Genomic DNA, 12,894 nt, shown 5'->3' with positions numbered 1-12,894 from the left:
CACTCACCCTTCATTCATGTTCAACTTAAAACAGGAAGAGAAACATAAATAAAAATGTAATAACACAAATTTAATGCTGATCAAGAAGTTATAAATATAATCTCATGTGTAACACAAACATTTCCATTGACCAAGCTATACGTTGTTTAATATTCCTGAAGAATGAACTTTAACCGATCTATAATTTTAATTTTTTTGGCTCAGTAAAAAATTAAGGAATCCCAAGTAGCATGAAAACTATTTGAACTGGTATTAAAAGACTATAAAAAAAGTTCAATATAAGTTTGGTATTAAAACTGTTTTGATACAAGTTGTAAACAAGTTTTAAATTGTATTGAAACTGTAAGTTGAATGTTGTATTAAAACTGTTTTGATACAAGTTTTAAACAATTTTGATACAAGTTCAAAACACAACGACTTCCTCAGGATCAAACAGGCAACTTTCAGACAAGTAGCCGAGCACTAACCAATCAAAATACACTCATTGCAACAATAAACTCACGAGGAAACAAAACCCAAATTTATGTTCTAATGAACAATCAACACTATCTTTCTTTACTAATATCGAGTGAGAACTACAACAAGTTACCTTGGTATCCATTCCTGTCCCTTCTTGTTTTTCCTTGCCTTACGTGTTTCCCTCTGTTTCTCCTCTAGTCTAGTTTTCTCAGCGGCCGCTCCATCCAGGTCACCTTGTTCAAGCTTCCTGATGTCTGGCCGCAGCCTGTAATTTTTAAAGGATATATTTTTAAAGGTTAAAATTTAGAATGGGACTGCTAAAATCCAACACAGATGACCAAAACCTTAATCCTTAACCTAGAAATCCAAAAACACATGTGTCAGGTTTGATATATTCAAACAGTGTAATGCGAGTCCTGAAAACTCGGCAGTCTGAATTCCTTGGTGACACATGAGGAATTTTTCATAAGATCCACATGCACTTAACCCTACTGCAGTGTTAATTACAACCCTGCAAGCAACTCTCGTGGTAAACTACTGAACTCGGTAGTTTTAACAGTTACACAGTACGTTGCCTTTGCCATTTGGACTCACTTGCAGACTTAGAGAATAGGGCACATGAGGAGTCTGGCATATTAAAAAAAAATATTTTCTCTTAGTTTTAGTTTTTTCCTGATGACCCAAAATTTTTGAGTTTGAGAATCTTCCGATTCACATAATGTTGGGTTTATGGGACTGTTCTGATTGTTTATGCTGGATTTGTGAGACTCTACTGTATGTTTATGTTTACACCAGGTTTGTGGGACTATATTATGTTTGTGACTGTAAGACAAACTGTACTAACCTACTGTCACTCGGACATAAGCGTTTCTCCATTCCTGGCTCGATCTCGTTGAGGGTCATTGCAAAGTATGTGAACTGGTAAAACTGAAACATGAAAATGTGATTTACTAACTTTCCTGTCACACTTTTAACACTAAGAAGTTCCAAGATTTTAAATAGCATGGTCAATTGGATCGGTTCAAAGTAAAATATAGTAATGAAAATTATGAATATTTTAGGAAAATTTGCACCAAAATCAAATCATCTTTTTCATTACTTCCTACACAATCAAAGTTAAAAAAACATTTACGTACGTCAGCGCTGTTCTCCGGCCTAGCCTCACACTCCCATAATGTCGTGGAGTTTGGTATGTCAATGGAGTATGTGGAGTCACACTTGGGGAGTTCCCCTCCCTCTGCTCCGTCCTCACATCCCTCATCAGGCTGCGACAAAATAGATCACAATTTATTGCGTTTATCATAAGGAAAAATCTTGATTTTTCAGTTTGTGTCTGAAGTGAAGAAAAGATCTAATCAATTCTAATCAAAATCTTTTATTGTAGTAAGACAATATACATTGTATTACAAACGTCAACTTGAAACACTTCTAAATATAAATAGTAAAATAATGCTGATGAAAGTACAAAACTGGTACTAAAACACTGATAACACACAAAAGTTTAACCTTTTCTTTATAAATTGGGCTGTTAAAAAATTCAGCAACAGAGTAACATGCACAGTCCAAAAGGTATTTTTTAAACTTAATTTTAAATTTTGCTTCTGACGTTAAGGATTGTAGATCGGCTGGTAATTTGTTAAGCAGTTTTGTCCCGAGATGAGAGGTTTGTCTATGATGGTGTCTTTGCCTGGTATTATAATTATGAATATCTCCACTGGTTAATATTGTTTTTAATTTGAATCTATTCATTAAAAATAATTGAGATGTTAGCTTGGAACACAGCGCATCAATGTGAGGTGTCCAAGAAAAAGTGTTATCAAAAATCAATCCTAGATATGTAATTTCAGTTTCTAAGGCTAACTCAAATTAGTTCATAAATATTACTGGGCTGGCCTCAGAATTGTTGCCTTTTGAAAAATGTATATACAGCTTGATTTGCTTGTATTAACGTGTAAATTATTGCTATTAAAGTATTGATAAAGGTTTGTCAGTTTTATAAAGCTATCTTTCTCTAGGTTATCTAATGATTTATTTTCAAACAAGAGGGCTAAATCGTCAGCGTACATAGTTATGTTTAAGTTAGAGAAAGTCTGAATTTGTATATAAAATGTACAAAATAGGGCCCAAAACTGAGCCCTGGGGAATTTCAAAATTCACTTCTAACTTATTTGAATGTACACAATAGTTAACCTTTACGCTTTGAGTTCTTTGTATGAGATAAGACTTTATCTCATCTGGGGGGGGGGGGGCATGGACTCCCAGATTATAAAGCCTCTAAAAAAGTACACTGTGGTCCAAGCAATCGAATGCCTTCTGAAAATCAAAAAATACCCCGATAGCTTTGTTTTTATTATTTACTGCACTTATTATTTTGGTGATTAAGTCAACGGTGGCATCAGTCGTACCTTTCCCCTTTACAAATCCAAATTGTTCTTCACATACAAGGTTGTTTTTTAATAAAAAATCAAGAAGCCTTTACACAAAAAAAACATTCTTGTAGAAAAGGTAGATATGTTCGCAATCGGACGCCAATTTTCAGGAAAGTTAAAATTACCGGTTTAAAAAACTGGGCGGATTATTGTTTGCTTAGAACACTGGGAAATATGCCCTGCAGTAAAGAGGCATTTATTATATCAGCAAGAGGTTGACATAAGTAATTGACACAGTGACATACAATTTTGTGACTTACACCATCATATCTACAAGAATTTCAGTTGTTTAAATTCATTATAATTTGCTGATTCAGATGCCCCACAGATGCTGATTCAGATGTAATGTTCAGGTTTAATGTTCAAATTTCAACAAAATTTTGTTTTAAAAACCTTACCTCTGCAACAGACATAGACATCGACCTCAAACTTCCTTTGAAGCTGTTTAATTTTGCCAGAACCTTCTTTGGGGTTTGCGCTGGGCTTTCTGAGAAGTGTGGGGGTTTTCCATCCGACCTGTGAAACAAACATTGCTCAAATTTAACTCTCTTCACAATATATTGTTTATAGCTTAACAATGTCTACTGTTAAAACCTATCTCAAAACATACAATGGTAAAATTTATATTTCAAAGAAAAATGTATGAAACCGATTAGTTCTCATATTTAACAATGTTCCAAGTATAATTAAGTTGAAGAAAATTACACAAAACAATGAAAAAAATTGGTCTGCTGACTTACCTGAACTTATCTGCGTTTTCTTTGGCATATATTTCATAAGATGGAAAATCAGTAACTTTGATGAATTCTGTCCACTTCCCATAAATGAAGCTGTATTTTTTCTTTCTGCAATGAAAAAGTATGGTTAATAACCCACTAATAGCAGCGCTGTTAGGTCGCCTCAGACAAAAAAAGTTAGAGGGAAGGATTGGATTGACGGATCTGCCAAAATATAATGGTGGACCCCCTCTCCTAATATGATAAAATATTATCTTTGGCTTTTACAATGTTGAAACAATTGATTTGTTTACACGCCCATTGAATTAGTAAATATTATATTTTGTTAATCTAAGACATGTTTTACAAGCATTAAACGCAGTAAATAGGGGTAGAAGGCAGGGGCGTACCAATGGGGGACAGGTGGGCTCGGGCTCTGCCCAGACTATGGAAACATACATTTTATTTAGTACCCCCCCCCCCCCAAAAATATGATCCCCCACTAGTCAGTTGGCCCCCAAACTCTATTCCTGGGTACGCCCCTGGTAGAAGTGGGGGGGGATATCCACTAATAAATCCTGAGTATGCCACCAAAACAAGTTATAATAGGTTAAGAACAAAGCTTTTGTTCCTACCCCTTGTCCATAAATCTCTAGCTTTTTTCAAATGAGTAAATGAACCGCTCTTCATTCCATGCTGTTACATGAATATTTGAGCACGTGGGTGGAAGGGGGTGACAAAGTGGGCTATGTGTGGAATGTCAGATACATATACATTAATATATTGGTAATAAAGCTACTTTTCAAAGAGAAATTTACTAAAATAATCTACTCACTGCTTATCCATTATGAAACCTTCAACTCTATGTAGGTCTTTAGAAAACCATCCAGCAGGCTTGAAAGTTAGTACAGCTCGGTGTCCTGTGAGAAGCAAATTTACAACTTTAAATAAATGGGTTGAATATTTTAGTAAACAATTTGTTTACTTCTATTTTATAAGGTGTCCTATAAATTACGCCGAACCAACTTAAGTGTATGTTAACTATGTACATTTCTCGATTGAAAGAACAATGTATTATAATGGCTGGGTAAGAAAATAAACTATTACCATGGTGGGATTAAAATGGTTTTAGAAGTTAACTAAAATGTTCTCACTTTTTGAGAGAAGAACTTATAATACAGGTTGCAGCAATACACATATTGGATTATACTATTACTAGCTAATGATTGGTAGTTACATAATTTTAGAACAGATCATAAAAGGTTATATATTTGCTAATATCATTTCCAGTAAATCACACTTGATTGTAACACAGGTATGTCAATTCGGGATGATTAGTTTGTCAACTAGGTACTCAGTTTGTATAACATTACAATTTCCCTCCTAATTTAAAGATTATATAATTTGAAGTACCTATTAGAGTAGACTACCTGAAAATTGGTATTTTAACCCAAATATATGAGTAAAGGATCAGTGTAGAATGTTGTGAGACGATTTGTATCGCTTTGTTACTGACTAAGATCAGCTGTTTCATCAATCTGATCATTTATTTAAGGCCCCAATGAACAGGAATAGCTGGGTCCAGTTTTGAGCCATCAAAAAGCTAATGAATTTTCTCAGAATCAAACCTTTTGATTGTTAGGCGAGCACTTTAACCATTGGCTACCCAGCCATTGGACTATTTCTGTGCAGTATACTCTAAACTTAAATATTTAAAAAGGGCCTAAAATCAGATATTAACAATTACCGTCCAATTTCTATATTGAGTATCTTTTTTTTATATTTGAGAAAGTGATAAATTTTAGATTGGTTAGTTATTTTTAAAGCAATCATCTATTTTATAACAAACAATTTGGATTCAGGAAAATTTTAGCACGAGTTCTGCACTCCCACAGTTTATAAATGAGGTTATCCAGGCTTTGGACGGGTCTCAGGCTACAGCTGGTGTTTTCTGTGACCTGTCCAAGGCTTTTGACTGTGTTGATCACTCAGTCCTTCAGCTCAAGCCAAGTGATTATGGAATTAGGGGAAGTTGACACTCTCTATTGTGTACCTTTCTAATAGAAAACAAAGAACTGTAATCACACTGGATAGGATTAAGTACTATTCACCATGGGAAAACCTATAGGCAGGTGTGCCCCAATGTTCAATCTTAGGTCCTCTATTCTTTCTAATTCACATTAATGACCTTCCTAAAGCTATTGATCAAGAACTAATTTGTTTTCCAGATGATACTCAAGCCTTGATAAAAAATAAAATAATAGTACTTCTGAAATGCTATCTGCTTTGATTCATGACATGGAGGGTTGGTTCTTGAACAATGGATTAAAACTTAATTTTGAAAAAACGCAAACAATAAAATTTTCTGTCAGGATCAATTAGTAATAAAATTAAATCCCTTAAAGTGGCAACGTCTCATAAATTTCTGGGTGTTTACATAGATGAATCACTTAAATGGAATGTTCATCTGAATCGATTAAAAAATAAACTTATATCTATGACAATTGTATTTCTGCACTTAAGGGACTGAGTTCCTAATGAAACTCTGAAAATGGTTTATCATGCTTATTTAGAATCAGTATTGAGGTACGCTATAATCTTATCAGGCTACCAGAGTCAAATCAATATTCAGGTTACAAAAATGCATTATCCATATTATAACCAATTCTCATCCACATAGTTCAAGCAAAAACCTTTTTCGAAATTAAAAAAAAAACACACCCTAACAGGATAGTACATTTTAGAATCACTAAACAACATTCATTCAGCTAAAAATGACTTCCCAAAAACCATTCAAATCAACCATAGATATAATACTCGTAATGAACATTTTTATATTTCCAAGGCACCGTTTAACCCTTTATAAAAAAAGTCCGCTATAAGCTGGGCTGAGGCTATACAATGTGCTGCCTGCAAACTATAAATTGTTAAATGAAAATAATCTTGATAAAATAGGTGAACACTTAATTGACAGAGCCTTTCATTCAATTGCATAGTTTCACAATACCCCTTTAGTTTAGAATAGTTCTATTACCATAGAACTATTCTATAGGTCACGGTAAGACCTAGGCCGGGAACCGATTTACTTTTTAATTTTGATGTCCCCAGAGGCCAAAAACACCATTCATTCAAATTGATATATACAGGGTTAGTAAAAAGTGTGGAGACCCCCTGTTATTTTTTTAACGGCCCATACTAGAAAAACTAAATTCGGCACACCATTATGGCATGTTATGAAGTACTTTTTGGGCATAACCGCCACTTGGCGTTCACCCCCAAAATGGGGGAATTTCGGGGAAACTAAAAAATTTCAAACACAAAGACCTATTGAGTGACCCCTCATTTTGAAGGTCCTGGTAAAAGAAAGCCAACAACGCAAACTAGAGGTCTCTATCTCAGTTTAGTAAAAAATGGCAGCCAATTGAAATTCTCATAAGTTCCCAAACCCAAAATGGGGGATTTTGGGGGAAACTCAAAAATTGTAAATGATAAGCCCCATCGAGTGACCCCTCATTTTGAAGGTCATAATAAAAGAAAAGTAACAACGCAAACTATAGGTCTCTAGCTTAACACAGTAAAATATGGCAGCTAATTGAATATAAAATTGCAAGTTATTTCCAATTTCTAAAGATTTCAATCAGCTTCCATTTTTTACTGGATTGAGATAGAAACCTCTAGTTTGCGTTGTTAGTTTTCGTTTACCAGGACCTTCAAAATGAGGGGTCACTCGATGGGGCTTATCATTTAAAACTTTCGAGTTTCCCCCAAAATCCCCCATTTTGGGTTTGGTAAGCAAGTGGCTATTAGGCTTAAAAAGTACTTCATAACATGTCAAAAAGGTGTGTAGAGTTTAGTTTTCCTAGTGTGAGCCGCTAGAAAATTTACAGCAGGTCTCCAGCTTTGGAAAGCTGTAAGTTAAATTGAACTTCTGAGAATTTCAATTGGCTGCCACTTTTTACTGGATTGAGATAAAGACCTCTAGTTTGCGTTGTTGGTTTTTTTTTTACCAGGACCCTCAAAATGAGGGGTCACTCGATGGGTCTTTGTATTTGAAATTTTCGAGTTTCCCCCAAAATCCCCCGTTTTGGGGATGTACACCAAGTGACGGTTATGCCCAAAAAGTACTTTATAACATGTCATAATGGTGTGCCAAGTTTAGTTATTCTAGTATGGGCCGTTAAAAAAATAACAAGGGGTCTTCACACTTTTTACTAACCCTGTATATATTATATATACACCTCCGTGAACGAGATAACTTGAGTAATTTTTGTCCGATTTTGATGAAATTTGGTTTAAAGGTGTAAGTCTGGATAAACTAGAAAGATGATCAGACCATGGGAACTTTTAACGAGGGTTTTACAGGGTAAAAAAGGTTTTTCTAATTTTTGACCCTCAACACACAAAATTTCCCAATTTCTCTCTGGACCTTTTTAAAGAGCTTAAAAAAAAATAAAGTAGTATATCAAAGTGTTTTTGTATGGTTCTTGGTAACTGATTTTTAACTGAAATTTAAAAAAATGTAAATTCAAAATTCCTATGTTATTCTTATGGAGAATATTGTGAAATGTTGTAGTTTGCTTGTTGATAGATATATGTTGACCAAACTTGGCAAATTTATTTATTTTATACTAAGCTATTAATATGTTACTAAAAACCACACTTTATTAGCCTCCCTGTAGCAGCAAACCTAGGTACCTACTCATTAAACCTAATGTTTTTTAAGATTTGATTGAAAAACAATTCAAACAAATGGCAATTTGCTTTGTCGGCAGGTTTGCTGCGGCAGGAGTATTTTTAATATTCTGATTATTTAACTCTGACAATGTACCAACACATGTAAAGAATGTTATGTGGGTTGGAAACCGGATAAAATAGTAGACATTAAGTAAACAGGGGTGCCCACAAGGGGGGCTGTGACGCAGACTGTGTCATTGAAATTCTTGGGGGGGGGGCTGCAAAAATTCAAATGGGGGGGGGGCTAAAGTTAATTGCAATATTGTTCAACGCGACGACAATCAAAAATGATACCCACATTTTTGATCGCCCGTTATTTTATTTCCAAAATAGTGAGGCCATATTTTAATGGCTAAGGACACTCTCGCCAATCCTGTGAATACACTTAAACCATTAGAATCATATATAATCGGTACTCTAGGTTTCTTTACAGTAGGCTGCGTAAAATATGCCTCCTAGGCCGTGTGACAGACGGACATAATTTGAGATAAGACATGTTTCAACTTCTTTAATGTATAAAACGTAAAAATAACCCAAAATATGTATAATTCTGAGCAATGTACAGACAAAACTATAACTTTATTTATATAGATTAACTGGGTTTGAATTTTCAATATCTAAAAAAATGTATAAAACTTCTTTTAGTTTTACAAATAGTTCTGGGTGGGGGAATAATGTTTCTCATGTCGTGTACTTCATTTATGGTGGGGGGGGGGGCTGTTGCTCAATTGGGGGGGGGGTGCGTCATGAGTCTAGGGGGGGATGGGCACCCCTGAAGTAAAGAACTTGGTACTCAGAGCTGAACCAGCTGGATTGGCAACGATAGGAGCTCAATGGCAGCAACCTTATACAGAAAACTCCCATATTTAAAAAAATGTAAATGTTATACATACATATATACAGTTTACATACATAATCAATGTAAATTAATTACCAGTGCTATGGTTTAGAATCTCCATGGTGCCGTACTGTTCTATCCACAACTTTCCCACGATCACATTGTGAACACAGCAATTGACGTTAGTCCACGTGTAAGCCTCTCCCCATCTGAAAAATAAAATTCAATATAGGCTAATACAAATTCTATTCTAACGGAAAATGTATTGCAGCACTATATTTAAGGCCTACCGCACACGAGATACTTTTTGTCGGCCGACTGTTGGCCATCTGTCTGGCTGGAGTCGGGTGGACAATCAAAAAGTCGTCAAGACTGTTTGGTCGTTGACTATAGGTGCGCACACGCCACGACTGTTTAGTCGTCTTTCGAGTGTCAAAAGGATGTACGGTATATGACAGAAACCGCTGTCATATGTGCGTTACTGACAAGATTTCGTGCAAGAAAACTTAAGAGAAAATTCTGGGTGCATCTAATTTATAGTCCGAGAAGGCCAGATTTACCTCTATACTCACTATTACTCGGATTTGAGGAAATACCGGACAAATTTGTCATGTACTCATGAATGAGTGTTGATTTTTTAACCAATTGTTAATACCCCAGCTTCAAATACCTCATCCCATAACTTTTAGGGAATAAGCTGTAACCGTAGGTCTCATGGTGAGACCTGGTCCCGTGACCGATTTATCTTTTCGTTTCATGTCCCCAGAGGCCAAAAACACCATCCGTTCAAATTCACACACACACATATATATTTGTCCTTAAGCACGATAACTCGCAAAAAAAATTATCCGATTTTGATGAAATTTGGTACAAACGAGTAAACCTACATCTATTTTATTCGAAGGAGTTCGCAAACCAGCATGATGGGACTATGGGAACGGGGGTTTATTAGTTTTGAACATAAACTATTATGGTTGATTAATGGGTTTATTGAGTAATGGGGGGTTTTATCGGGTAAAAATGGGGGTTTCCCATTTTTTTACGATAAAAGCAAAAGATTCCGTAATTTCTTTAGAAAACATTTTGCAGAGCTTAAAAAACAAATAATTTAGCATGCTAATTGTTATCATAATGGTTACAGGGAAATTCCAAAATGTTTCAAGTTAAAATTTTCATGTCATTTATATGTAGAACAAGTAAACTGTTGTAGTTTGCTTGTTTATGGATGTATTTTGATAAACTTGGCAAATCTATTTATTTTATACTCAGCTATTAATGTTTTACTAAAACACACCCTGAATACCCTCCCTGTAGCAGCAAACCTAGGTACTCGTTTATCCTAATTTTATTGAAATAAATTAAATACAAAATTAAATCAGGCAAATAGGAATTCATTTAGTCTACAGGTTTGCTGCAGCGGGGGTATTTTTTTATTATGACCAAATACTCCTTCAAAGTATTTTTATAAAGAGGGGACCGTGCCTCAACTTCATCGATAAGTTTATAAACTTTCTCGTCCCTCAAAACACTTGCACTGGTGGTTGTCGAAGCTTTAATAATAACAATAACACACAAATTAAATACTAATCATAATAACAATAATAATACACATGATAACAACGCACTCGACTGTCAGACTGGCAGACTTTTTAGTCGTCAGTGTGCGCGTTCTAACTTATCTCCATGCCTATATCAATAAGACACGACAGTTGAGTCGGGGAGCAGTCGGCGGGAAAATCGGTCAGCACCAAACTGCCCCGACTGTCTGCAGACAGTCTGCCGACTGTCTTGCTGCGGTCGGCCCGTGTGCGCGCTCAGATTTACCACTATGGGGCCGACTTTGATTCCCGACTACGACTAAATAGTCGGCCGACAAAAAGTCTCTCGTGTGCGGTAGGCCTAATGAGGATAGTTTTTTCTCATGAAGAAGAGCATAAGATTGTAAAATCCAGGTCTTTGGTTGGTGAAGATTTTTTGACAATCTACTGGGACCGTGGAAGCCTGTCATCACACGAGTTTAGGTCGAGAGAAAAATATATTTGCCAGACTGAATTAGAGGGTAAGGGCATAAAAGAGAATTAAACGATTTTAAGTTTTTCCTGTACATGTGCCAATCACAGCATTTCCACTCTATAGCAACTTTAATTTCACAACTTAAATGTTTACACATCACTTAAATAACACATGAGAGCTGTTATTATGTTGTGGCCCTTGAAACACTTAAATTGTACGTATTTGAATGCATTTGTAAACATTGCAGGAATCTGATGTACAACCAGTTTCTCGCAGAACTACAAAACATTTACTGTCTGTTTTCCTATCGCTTTTGAAACAGCATGACTCAGAAGGATCAAATCATAAAAGACGTCAAAAGAATGGAAGTGGTCTGGAGGCAAAATCAAAGGAACAAATGATGAAAAACATTGAGATATTTAAAAAAATTGTTCTCACACCTTACATTTTAGGGACCAATCCAAACCCTGTTACTATCTATCATCGAGCATTTGTTGGATACCATCCTAACAGTTATCCCCCAGCAAAAAGATGAAATATAATGTGTATTTTCATTGATAGCCCAAATGGCATATGGGTGATTTGAAGGTGAACACTATGATATATTGAGTGATCTAATAGGTAATGTAAAGTTCCTTGGGCCTTGAAACCTAATATTTTTTAACTCACTTTTCAACAGTGACAAAATAATATAATAATCTAACTGGGAAAACTAATAATAATATGAAAGGGTAGCCTAACATTAGTTTCTTTGATTTTGATGAATCCAGCATACAGCTACGGGTACAATACAAACTCTAAACAGCCCCTCACTATTTTTTTATAATCTAGCTAGAGCATTTCTATGATAGTTTAAAAACTGCAGGTTTGATTTTGTTTCTGGTTAGGAAGATCATGCTCACCTATCCAGTACAAAATCAAGCTTGTTCTTACATAGAGTCCTTCGCCAAGAATACTTTAACATTTGAAAACTATGTTTGAATGAATCGTGGACAGGAAAACACTAGACACAAAATCAAGACTGTAAAACAAGGACTCACTTGGGAAGTTCAACGGTAACTACTCCCTTAGGTTGTATTTCAACACTTTTCCCCCAGAACTTGAGCTTGGGGTGGATTGAGCCGTGGAAGATGAAGTGTTCGCTGTCCGCGTGGAAGGCAGAGATTGGAGGGTGATGACTCACTTGTTCACAGACGACTCTGCGGACATAAATTTATTGAGAAACACCACCAGCTGGTCTAATATAATCATAGTGTCCACAATTTCTTCAGCTGAATGGTGGATGATTAGGTATAGTTGTGATAAAGCATTGTGTTATGCCAGTGGTTCTCAAAATGGGGGACATGAAAGGATTTCAAGGCGATACTAGAAAAATTAAAAATTAAAATAAAGAAATAACAAATTAATTTGAGATTGTATAGCTATATACAATTTTAAATATAATCATATTACCATATCGATAATAGAGTAAATAACTAGTAAACACAGAGGGATTAAAATGCGGCAATTTGAATACGATACATGATCTTAATACGGTGAGTGGTATAGGGAGTGTGAGAAAAAACTCTGGATTCAAAAGGTGGCGTGGAGCAAAAAAGGGTGAAAACCCTTGTGTTATGCAAAGAATACCTACTTAAAATTTCAAATTACTTTAATTGTGAAAATATGGTTATAGATTATAACCATAAGTAAATTTTTTTATTGC

General features: G+C 35.4%; 1 protein-coding gene across 2 annotated transcripts in view; it reads right to left on the bottom strand.

Annotated features, from left to right (window-relative positions):
* LOC128990635 (oxysterol-binding protein-related protein 1-like) overlaps positions 1-12,894 on the bottom strand; it is a 102,469-nt gene that overhangs the window by 2,887 nt on the left and 86,688 nt on the right. For both annotated transcript variants that reach the window (XM_054413112.1, XM_054413114.1), the window contains exons 16-23: positions 12,230-12,388; positions 9,273-9,385; positions 4,440-4,524; positions 3,629-3,733; positions 3,287-3,404; positions 1,596-1,724; positions 1,304-1,386; positions 590-724 (exon numbers count right to left, since the gene is read on the bottom strand). In XM_054413112.1, the coding sequence (XP_054269087.1) occupies positions 590-724; positions 1,304-1,386; positions 1,596-1,724; positions 3,287-3,404; positions 3,629-3,733; positions 4,440-4,524; positions 9,273-9,385; positions 12,230-12,388 (927 nt within the window). The remainder of the gene's footprint in view (positions 1-589; positions 725-1,303; positions 1,387-1,595; positions 1,725-3,286; positions 3,405-3,628; positions 3,734-4,439; positions 4,525-9,272; positions 9,386-12,229; positions 12,389-12,894) is intronic.

Source organism: Macrosteles quadrilineatus, unplaced genomic scaffold, assembly GCF_028750875.1.
Source record: "Macrosteles quadrilineatus isolate MER2022 unplaced genomic scaffold, UCM_ALF_1.0 Scaffold_3__2_contigs__length_128488019, whole genome shotgun sequence".
Classification (NCBI taxonomy): Eukaryota; Metazoa; Arthropoda; class Insecta; order Hemiptera; family Cicadellidae; genus Macrosteles; species Macrosteles quadrilineatus.
Note: the sequence above shows the minus strand (reverse complement) of the source record. Positions and strands in the feature narration are given on the sequence as shown.